We start from the raw sequence: 11512 nt of genomic DNA on the forward strand, positions 1-11512 counted from the left end.
GCTGACCCCTGCTCCATGTCCCCTGACAGCCATCTGGGTGCTGACCCCTGCTCCAGCCCCTCACACAGTCAGAGTCCCGTACTCTTTCCCTCCATCTTACTTGCTATACAATTTTAGGGATATGGGTCTGGGCCAAGGAGACAGGCAACCTAGGCCTGTATCCCGACTGCCCACTCCTAGAATATGACTCAGGTCAGATTACTCACTCACTCACTGCTTTGTACCTTGGGTTCTGCACCTCTGAAACTAGGTGATGTGTCATTAGAGAAAAAAAAAATGAAGATAAACACTTGAATATTAACTCAATTCCTCATTCTTTACAAAAGAACCCAGGCAGTCTCAGACTAAGCAGGGCCTTCAAACTGGCATGTTGAAGACCCTATGGTAGGGAGCTTGTCTAGTTTAGAGGCAGATGGAGGCCTCTCTAATGGGACTCAGCTGTCCTCATACCCATATTGACCTAGGAGCCCCTCTGCATTATACACCTTTTCCTCTGTCCCTGACATACCCATGCTGCCTATGAGATTTAGGCATAGGAAAGAGAGTCAGGAAGGTAACAGATTCCCGGGAGCCCCTCCTGCTCCCAGCCCTGTTTGCTGTCACCTTTTTTTTCCCCACAAGGCACTTGCAATGCTTGGGTGACAGTTTTTTGGAGTCTCTACATTCTCTCATGGTTTCATGTGGGTTTTTGAGGATTTTTTGTTGTTGTTGTTGTTGTTGTTGTTGTTGTTGTTGAAGAAGCCATTGCCACATTGTCTAGGATGTCCTGGAACTCACAATTCTACCTCAGCCTTCCAAGTGTGGAGTCTGACTTCTCTATCTCCCTCCCTCCATCTTTCCCTTCCTTCTCTCTCCCCCCCCCACCTCCTCCACCTTCTCCTCCTCCTCCTCCTCTTCCTCCTCCTCCTCCTCCTCCTCCTCTTCTTTTGGCTATGGGTAGGGCTATCCCAAGCTGGCCTGGGACTCACTGTGTAGTCCAGGTTGACCTCGAACTTGTGGCAATCCTCCTGCTTCAGCCTCTCAAGCACACCCTACTGGAATCCCCGCTTTCTAGATCGAGGCTCACTGTGCTCACCGTGCTCACCGCCTCACTCTGAGCACTACCATCTTCTCCTCACCTCCACTCCCTCTGTGAGTTGAGAGTGAGAGCAAGCGAGGGAGAGGGAAACGCTAAGTGACTACACTTTGCTACTGGTCTAAATTCTGGCAACTTCCCATGTATGCTAGTAGAGAGACTGCGGGTGGGTGTGGGTGAGCAGGCCTGAGTGTAAGACTATGGGAGAGCAGATCTGAGTGTGAGGGTTTGGGCTGTGTTCCCCTTTACACACACAGTTCAGTCTGCTGGGGGCCAGAGTGCTCGGGGCTGCCTCACAAGGCCCTTCTAAATGGGTCATCCTCTATCAATTCTGTCTTTCCTCAGACACAGCTATTCCTCTGAAATCTGCCTCGTCCCCCTCATCCCCCTCCTCGCCTCCTGCCCCTCCTCCCCCTGCCCCAATTCCTCTCAGCTGGAGAAGGAAATACTGACCTTCTCCCTCCCATCCCTGCAGGATAGGGATGGGGACAGGGATGGTGGGGGGATGAGCAGGCACAGTGGAAAGAAGAAAAAGGCAGGAGTTTATGACGATCTGCCCACTCCCTCCCTGGGAAGCAGCTGCAGTACCCCAGAAGTTCCGGTGGGTGGACAGTCCACTCAACACTGAAGGGCAGGCCACAGGCACCAGGGACCTGGGAAACAGTTCTGTTCAGTTTATACTTCTGTCTGGTGAGAAGCTCATGGCCATGGAGATGAGCGGTCTCATCGGAGACCTTCATGCCTTTCCAGAAGAAAGCAGCTCCTTGCCTGCCTCCTGGGAGCTGATAGTCTGTGGAGCTTAGTGTACTTCCAAATCCCCCTAACAATCAAGGGACTTTAGCTCCATGTTGAGAAATGGCACACACCTTTAATACTAGCATTCGGGGTGGGGGAGGAAGCGGGGCAGAGGCAGTTTGATCTCTATGAGTTCAGTTCAGGCTAGACTGGTCTACATACTGAGTTCCAGGACAGCCAGGGCTACATAGAGAGACCCTGTTTTTTAAAAAAGTACCATTCCTGTGACTGAAGAGTGTTTAAATATTAACAGTTTCATATACCTCAACTTAACAGATACACAGTTGATTTACTTCCAAAATGAGGGTGAAGTGTTCATTCACTAGACAGTATCTCACGAGAGCAAACGGCAGAAAAACTACGGGTGTGATAGTCAGGAAATCTAGATTGAAGAGCCATTTGATGGCTGGGTCTGTCCCTGTGAGCTCCTAGGGCTCCCATGCAAGATGTGAACAAGCAAACCAGAACATACTTTCCCCATGGCAAACCTGTGTGCACATATGCATGCACACTTGTACATGTAACTCACTACATTTATGTTTTATTTTGTGGGGGGAGACAGGGGTGCACGTGTGCCCTGGTGCAGTGTGGATATCGAAGGACAACTTTTGAGAGTCAGTTCCTTCTTCCTGGTGGGTCCCCAGGATTGACCTCAAGGCTTGGCGGCAGATGCCATTTCCTATGGAGCCCTCTTGCCAGCTTCAAATGCGATTATTTAACATATGAATTACACTTCGTATCTACAGGGAGAAATCAGAAAAATGTGTTCTTAAAGCTTCTGCTATATCCCAGAAAAAAAAATGTGTAGCCCTTCTGTTCTCAGAACTAGCTATTAAATTTGAGATTTTGCCCTACGTAAAATTATGTCTTGTGGTTGTGGTAGTATACACCTGTAATCCTAGAATTTGGAAGGCTTAGGCAGGAGGATCAAGAATTCAAGGCCGGCCGGGGCTACATAGAAAAATCATGTCTCAAAAGCAAAACAAGGATCTCAGTAGGTAAAGGTTTGGCTGCAGGACCGTGCAGAGCTGGGTGTGGTAGCATGTGTCTGTGACTCCAATACTCCTCCAAGGAGATGGGAAATGAGACAAGACAATCCCTGGAAGCTCATGGACCAGCTTGTCTGGAAAAGAAAGTAGCAAATAGTAAAGACCCTGTCTAAACAATGTAGAAGAGGTTGTCCTTGACCTTCACATCTGCACCTTGGCACACATGAGACTTCACTCACAGTCAGACATACGGAAGCACATACATACATACACTACATACACACATACACATGGGCGCACACACAAATAATTTAATAAACCCTGAAAAGGTCCTGTGTGTGTGTGTGTGCGTGTGTGTGTGTGTGTGTGTGTGTGTGTGTGTGTATGAGACAGAGAGAGAGAGAGAGAGAGAGAGAGAGAGAGAGAGAGAGAGAGAGAGAGAGAGAGAGAGAGAGAGGAATTAAAGTCAGAAACTATTTCAGCCAAAGATGTGGCTCACGAAAAGGCTTTCAATCAAGACTTCTTATTTTTAAACACTGAAAATAGAAAGATCCACCTGATGGAATAATTTATTAATTGCCTGCTGCTGTGCCCATAAGCCACAGTTCCATTTCTAAATATGCAAGCTATTTACTTACACTTTGCTGTGTGTTCGATGTTTTCCTAAAATATTTGAGAAGCAGATCTTTGCAAACTGAATTTCATTGTTCAAGAGCTCAAGAAAGATAGCTCCTAAAAACAAAGAAAAAAAACCTCAGCCATAAGGTTTATGTAATTAAGTGAATAGCCTCTTGTAGGCGAGAGAAACCACCCTCATTATATACCACGCTTTCATGGTGTGTGTGATTGTGTGTGTGTGTGTGAGTGTGTGTGAGTGTGTGTGTGTGTGAGTGTGTGTGATTGTGTGTGTGAGTGTATGTGAGTGTGTGTGTGTGAGTGTGTGTGAGTGTGTGTGTGTGAGTGTGTGTGATTGGGTGTGTGAGTGTGTGTGATTGTGTGTGTGAGTGATTGTGTGTGTGAGTGATTGTGTGTGTGTGTGATTGTGTGTGTGTGTGATTGTGTGTGAGTGTGTGTGATTGTGTGTGTGAGTGATTGTGTGTGTGAGTGATTGTGTGTGTGTGTGTGATTGTGTGTGTGTGATTGTGTGTGTGTGATTGTGTGTGATTGTGTGTGTGAGTGATTGTGTGTGTGAGTGATTGTGTGTGTGTGTGATTGTGTGTGTGTGTATGTGTGTGATTGTGTGTGAGTGTGTGTGATTGTGTGTGTGAGTGATTGTGTGTGTGAGTGATTGTGTATGTGATTGTGTGTGAGTATGTGTAATTGTGTGTGGAGTGATTGTGTGTGTGATTGTGTGTGTATGAGTGTGTGTGTGATTGTGTATGTGTGACTGTGTGTGAGTGTGTGTGTGATTGTGTATGTGTTAGTGATTGTGTGTGTGTGTGTGTGTGTTGTATTGAGCATTGAACACAGGGCCTCACACAAGATAGGCAAGTGCTCTTAATTGGTTGGGTGAACATGCTTAATTGGTTAAGGGAGACTGGTTCCCTACTTGCTCTGTGGCAGTCACTATCTTACCCTGTGGGGCTGTGGGAGAGAATGGAATAAAAGGGCCTTCAAAAGGTCTGGTTCCCCAGGGGCCCAGCTCTTCCACACTTAGAGCAGAGGCAGTGCCTGCTGTGTGAGACTCCTCTCCTGGTGTTCCAAGGCACTCATTTCATGGAGGGAATAATGGGTCTGTAAAAATAAGCAGCTGAAGGGCAGGAAAGACTCTGTAAGTTAACCCCTTCACTGCTGGGAGATTGGAATTCCCTCAGCTCCCTGAGCAGCTGGTAAGAGAAGAAAGGCAGACAAAATGTTTCACAGTCTCTTAGAGGGTGGTTGTGGACTGGGGAGGAAGAGGGGAAGTAACATGGAATTGATATGGCATACTCTGCGGAGTGAACACATCATGTTTTTCTGGGGTCTGGATTAGACTGAGATTTTACATTATACTAAGATTAGTAGACATTGATAGGATGCTCATATCATATAATTAGTATTTTATGCTTGTTAATTCACTTCATTCACCTGATAAAGTTGGTAATTGACATAGGGACTGTTTGTGTCAAATTCACTAACCGCAGTGATGTCTGTGTCAGATCAAGAATAGGTACTGTGATATGTTCATTTATTTACATATCACCTTTTGTGTGCCACCACCTCTGCTTTATGTAGTGTTAGGCACTGAGCACAGGGCTTTGTGCATTCAAGGAAAGCACTCTACAACTGAGCTATACGCTCAGCCCCGGCAGTGTTCTTTAAGGCCAATCCCAGATAAAGAACAGAAGGAGCAAGAGGTGGAAGGCCTTTGCAAGGGAGGGCGGCTGAGACTTACTCTACCCGATTATGCCTCAAGACACAGTAAAAGAGACCACATCTTCATATACAAGGCCATATCCAAGTATGTGAGGCCATGCACATACTTGTAATCAAAGCACTTAGGGGGCCAAGGCAGGAGAATCACAGTTAGAAGCCAGCCTGTCTATATAGCAAGACCATATCTCAAACATACCAAAGTAGGGCTGGAGAGATGGCTCAGGGGTTCAGAGCAATGACTGCTCTTCCAGAGGTCCTGAGTTCAATTCCCAGCAACCACATGGTGGCTCACAACCATCTGTAATGGGATGCCTTCTTCTGGTGTGTCTGAAAACGGGGACAGAGTACTCACATACATAAAACAAATAAATAAAATGTTAAAAAAACAAAACAAAACACCAAAATAGTCAGCATTGTTGGCACACCCCTTTGATCCCAGTACCTGGGAGACAGAGTTCTGCAGATCTTTGAATTTGAGACCAACCTGGTCTATAAAATGAATTCCAGGACAGCCAGAGAGACACAGAGAAAACCTGTCTTGAAAAACAACAACAACAACAAAATTATTTTCATTATTCTTCTTTACATGTCTGTGTGAATAGACGCCACACATGCACAGGGCCCTGTGGAAGCCAGAAGAGGTTGTGGGTTATGTGGAGTGGGGTTACAGAGGATTGTGAACCACACAGAGTGGGTGCTGAGAACTACAGAGGCCTTCTCAAAGACAAATATGCACTCTTAACCACTAAGCTGTCTTGCCAGCCCCTACATTGACCATCTTTTTAAAAAATTATTTATTTTAGGTATATGGGTGATTTGCCTGCATGCATGGATGTGCGCTACTTGAATACCTGGTTCCTGGGGAGACCAAAAAAGGGCATAGAATCCCCCGGAACTGGAGTTACAGACAATAATGAGTCCCTGTGTGGGTGTGGAGAATTGAACCCAGGTCCTCTGCAAAAGTTGTCAGTGTTGATAACCACTTAGCCATCTCTCTAACACCCAAAATTCACTTTTTTTTTAAAATGTGTACTTTTTTTTAAGATTTATTTATTTATTTTATGTGTATGAGTACACTGTAGCTGTACACATGACTGTGAGCCATCATGTGGCTGCTGGGAATTGAACTCAGGACCTCTGCTTGCTCTAGCCCCTCTCGTTCCAGCCCAACTCGCTCCAGCGTAATATACTATAGCTGTCTCCAGGTGCACCAGAAGAGGGCGTCAGATCTCATCACCGATAGTTGTGAGCTACCATGTGGTTGCTGGGACTTGAACTCAAGACCTTCGGAAGAGCAGTCAGTGCTCTTACCCACTGAGGCATCTCACCAGCCCTGCACTGGTGTTTTGCCTGCATATATGCCAGTATGAGGTTATCAGATTCCCCTGGAACTGGAGTTACCGACTGCATCCCTCTAGCACTCTTTTTTGTTTTTGGTTTTTGAAACAAGGCTTCTCTGTATTGCCCTGGCTGTCCTGGAACTCACTCTGTAGACCAGGCTGGCCTTGAACTCAGAAATCTGCCTGCCTCTGCCTCCCAAGTGCTGGGATTAAAGGCATGTGCCACCACCACTGCCCGGCCCCAGAATTCACTTCTTAATCAATTATTTTCCTTTCTTCCATCCCTGCCTCCCTCCTTCTCTCTTCTTTCTCCTGGGACTAAAACTCAGGGTCTTATTTTTCCTAAGGAAGCTCTCCTGCCATTCCACCTCTTTTCTACCCCATGAAACCATTACATGCACAGCTTGGGGCAGCAGACAACACCATGCCATCTAAAAAGCTTTTTTTTTTTTTTTCTCTCTTCTGAAACTGAAGCATGTGCCTGTGATCCTAGCATCTGAAGGCCATGTGTCCTACCACCTTCCGGCTGTAAGAGGCATGAGGTCCACTTCAGGGATTGGCTTCCTGGGTCCATGAGAAGCACTGACCCCTGTTTTGTTCCCTGTCTCTGTGGTAAGGTGCTTTGATAGACACTAGAAGTCCCTGTGTGGCCCTGCTGTCTGCTTCTCAAGAGAATCCAGCAAGCAGATGTTAGACTTTGTAGTTTTAGAGGGCTGTGTGCTGCCCACCTCACTAATGAAGAGGGCTTGCTGCGGACAGGGTCTCAGCGTGCTTCCTGCTGTGGGCCTGGGACTTGCTAGGTTCCAGCCTTCCAAACTGATCCTCCTCCTCCTCCTCTTCCTCCCCCCTCCTCTTCCTCCTCCTCCTCTTCCTCCTCCTCTTCCTCCTCCTCTTCTTCCTCCCCCCTCCTCTTCCTCCTCCTCCTCTTCCTCCTCCTCTTCCTCCTCCTCTTCCTCCTCCTCTTCCTCCTCCTCTTCCTCCTCCTCTTCCTCCTCCTCTTCTTCCTCCTCCTCCTCTTCCTCCTCCTCCTCCTCCTCCTCCTCCTCCTCCCCCCTCCTCTTCTTCCTCCCCCTCCTCTTCTTCCTCTTCTTCCTCCTCTTCTTCCTCCTCTTCTTCTTCTCCCTTCTCTTCTACCTCCTAGTCTTCTTTAACTCTGAAAGAATTTAAGTTTATTGAATATAAAACATTTGTTATTTACAAAGCAATTAGCAAAATAACTTACCAGACAGTACATTTTAAAGTACTTTTTTAGATTTTTTATTGTATTCACTTCTGGGGCTAGGGCTGGGCAATGTGTGTACCATGCTGCATATGTTGAGGACATATGTAAAGGACAACTTGCAGGATCACTTCTCTTCCCTCTGTAGGTCCTGGGGATCAGGTTTAGCTTATATTTGGCAGCAAGCCATCTAGCCAGCCAACAAATATGTTTTAAGAAAAAACAAAACTAAATTGTGCATTTGATTTTTTTAAAAAGATTTATTTATTATTATATGTAAGTACACTGTAGACACTTCAGACACACCAGAAGAGGGCGTCAGATCTCATTACAGATGGTTGTCAGCCACCATGTGGTTGCTGGGATTTGAACTCAGGACCTTCAGAAGAACAGCCAGTACTCTTAACCACTGAGCCATCTCTCTAGCCCTGTTTTGTTTTTTTCAAGGCAGGGTTTCTCTATGTACCCTTGTCTGTCTTGGAACTCACTCTGTAGTCCAAGCTGACTACAAACTCGGAGATCCATCTGCCTTTGCCTCCTGAGCGCTGGGATTAAAGGCGCGCTCCACGACCACTGCTTTCCTGTCTTCCCCACTTCCTTCCTTCCTTCCTTCCTTCCTTCCTTCCCTCCTCCTCCTTATCTTCCTTCTATTCCTCTTCTTGCTCCTCCTCCTCCTTCTCCTCCTCCTCCTCCTCCTCCTCCTCTTCTTCCTCCTCCTCCTCCTCTTCCTCCTCCTTTTGGTTAGGAACCCTTTTCTTCTTTAGCTTAAGAAAATGAAACTCCTTGCGGTTATGGCTTGTTCACAGCACTAAGACATTAGACTACTTTGCGAGCAAGTACTGATTAAAAAAAAAAAGGAAATTTTCTCTGCAGCTTTCCCAAGGCTTGTTTTCTCCAAGTCCCCCACTATTTGGGGCCCCTGTGAAGTTTAGAACCTCAAAGGAACATGAGCTGTGCCTTAGAGCAAGGCCTGGGACAGCCAATGGGGCAAAGTGAACAGATGGGAGGGAACCGAAGTCCCTGGCTGTGCCTAGTTGCCTCTTTAGCCAGGCCAACTTGCTCCAGGAAGAGCCTAGGCTCATCTCTGTTGTGTGCATGCATCTGTGTAAGTGGGATTGTGCTTTGAATGCTCTGCAGAGGAGGCCCTCAAAGGAACCCCAAGGAGGAGTCTTTTGTACAATGAAAACTCCTTTTGTGAGGTGAATAATTGTATTCTGTTTATTTGCTCTGGAGGCTTAGAATTTTTTGAGACTTTCTGGGGAGAGAGAGACTTGTTTGAAGGCCATCTGGCCCCCTCCCCTCCTCACCCTCACTCCTCAGGTGCTAAAGCTACATTTGTTACCACAGTGATAAGAAACTCATGATCTACACAGCAGACCCTTAGGTTTTGTGCATATTAGAGATGGACTTGTCTAGAACAAGAGCAATGATTGCACGCTGTCGTGGCCGAGCTTGATACAGTGAATGTGACCCGAGTTGGAGGGCTGTGGTCCTCACTCATTCTTCACAAGCATGATTCTTATCCTGATGGTCCCAATTTGACTCTGCTGGGTGTCCTGTCCCACATTTCTCATCACCCATGGGACCACAGCAAAGACTCCAGCTCTCAAGGAGTTCGCTGTCGGAGGTGGATCTACATGCCATGTATACATGGGATAAACTTACCATTGTCCGAAATCTTAACTCTGTGCTGGAATGTTCCATTGCTAAGCTCCAGCCCTCACTCAGCCCTTCACTGAGTGGCTTCTTTTCATGTCAGAGCTCTTAACTGAAGAGGAAGGGTCTGATCCCAAACTGACAGAACTCTCTCCCTTTCCTCTAGAACTGGTCAGGCATGAAGTGCCAGTTCAAGCTGCTGCGGATGGCTGTGGCCTTGATCTGTAGTGAGTACGGCTGGGCATTCAGGGATGGGTGAGGGGGATGTGTTGAACAGGCTCTGTCCTTATGCTCCAAGAGCCTGTAGTAAAGTGAGGCCTATCAGTAATGTGTCCACCACAGGGACATTCTGAGAAAACCTTTCTCTTTATCTTCCTCGGTCTTTTTTTGTTTTGTTTTGTTTTGAGATGGGGTCTTATGTAGTCCATGTTGGCCTTGAGCTCACTAAATAGCCAAGGATGGCCTTGAACTTTTGAGCTATCTTTCTTCCCTTCTCAAAAGCTGGGATTAAGGCTTCTGTCACCACACTGGGTTTTTTTAAATTATTTATTATTTATGTATTTATGTATTTATGTATTTATTTATTTATTATAAGTACACTGTAGCTGTCTTCAGACACACCAGAAGAGGGTGTTAGATCTCATTACAGGTGGTTGTGAGCCACCATGTGGTTACTGGGATTTGAACTCATGACCTTCGGAAGAGCAATCAGTGCTCTTACCCGCTGAGCCATCTCACCAACCCGCACACTGGTTTTTATATGGAGCTGGGATTTATGTATGCTCTACTAACTGAACCACAGACCCTTCCTAAATTTTAAAAAATGGCTGGGCAGTGATGGTGCATGCCTTTAATCCCAGCACTTGGGGGGCAGAGCCAGGCGGATATACAGAGCTAGTTCCAGAACAGCTAGGGCTACAGAGAGAAACCATATCTCCGAACCCAAAACCAAACAAAAACCAAACAACAACAACAAGAGCAGCATACTTGTAACTGCTAAGCCATCACTCCAGCCCCAAGAAGATTGAGCTTTGATGCCAATTTGGACTACTAAAATATTGTCTCAGGCTGCTCCCCAGCCCCTACCACTTCCGCCAAAAACAAAACAAAAAGAAACCTGTTCTGTTTTAGTAGAGTCACAGACTGTAGTGACTCCTACTTGCAGCTTGTACACATGGTCAGGACAGGTCAGCTGTACTGGCTGAGGAGCCTACACATAAAGACTAGCAGTACTCAGCAAATGACTAAGTGTAAGAGGGCATGTCTTAAGCTTTGTGGTTCCCACCTGTAATCCCAGTACTTGATAGGCTAAGACAAGTGGAACTCTGTGAGTACAAGGCCAGTACTTGATAGGCTAAGACAAGTGGAACTCTGTGAGTACAAGGCCAGCGTGGTCCACGTGGCCAACTCCAGGCCAGCCATATATAGTGAGGTTCTGTATAACTCTGGTCTTTGCTACTTTGTGTGTTCTTTTCTTTTTTCAAGGTTTTTTTGAGACAGGGTTTCTCTGTATAGCCCTGGTTGTCCTGGAACTCACTCTGTAGACCAGGCTGGCCTCGAACTCAGAAATCTGCCTGCCTCTGCCTTCTAAGAGCTGGAATTAAAGATGTGTGCCACCACTGCCTGGCACTTTGTGGGTACTTTTTCCCACCCTTTATGCCCCCTCCCCGGTTTTACCCCCTATTGTTGCACGATATTTGATCACACTGAACCCAGTGATTGTATTATTTACTGGAAAAACCTATTTGTAGTTGTGGTGTGGCTAAGCACACTCCTTTAATTCCAAACAATGAAGGGGCAGTTAGTTTGTAGAAGGAAGCACCCGTGTTTGAAAGTGATGACTAATTGAATGTCAGACAAAATGATGAATCAGAGAAAGATGTGACAGGAGAGGATATGTCCAACTTTCATGAGAAGAGAAGAAAGAGAGGCTACTTAAGGTAGAGCATCGCTGAGAAAAAGAGAGAGGAGGCAGTTTTACCAGGGACACTTGTACAGAGACAGGCTGCAGGGGGACAAGCTAGACACAGATGAAGACAGAATGAGCCAGAGAATGAGAAGGAACCAGAAGATTAGAACAGAT

General features: G+C 46.4%; 1 protein-coding gene across 3 annotated transcripts in view; it reads left to right on the forward strand.

The window, feature by feature from the left end:
• The window catches only part of Rhbdl3 (rhomboid like 3), a 56237-nt gene that overhangs the window by 36913 nt on the left and 7812 nt on the right, over nucleotides 1-11512 (forward strand). For 2 of the 3 annotated variants that reach the window (XM_031352707.1, XM_031352709.1), the window contains one exon: nucleotides 9596-9656. In XM_031352707.1, coding sequence (XP_031208567.1) covers nucleotides 9596-9656 — 61 coding nt within the window. The remainder of the gene's footprint in view (nucleotides 1-9595; nucleotides 9657-11512) is intronic. The other variant, XM_031352708.1, reaches the window with a different exon arrangement.

This window comes from Mastomys coucha, unplaced genomic scaffold (genome assembly GCF_008632895.1).
Source record: "Mastomys coucha isolate ucsf_1 unplaced genomic scaffold, UCSF_Mcou_1 pScaffold5, whole genome shotgun sequence".
In the NCBI taxonomy this organism is placed as follows: domain Eukaryota; kingdom Metazoa; phylum Chordata; class Mammalia; order Rodentia; family Muridae; genus Mastomys; species Mastomys coucha.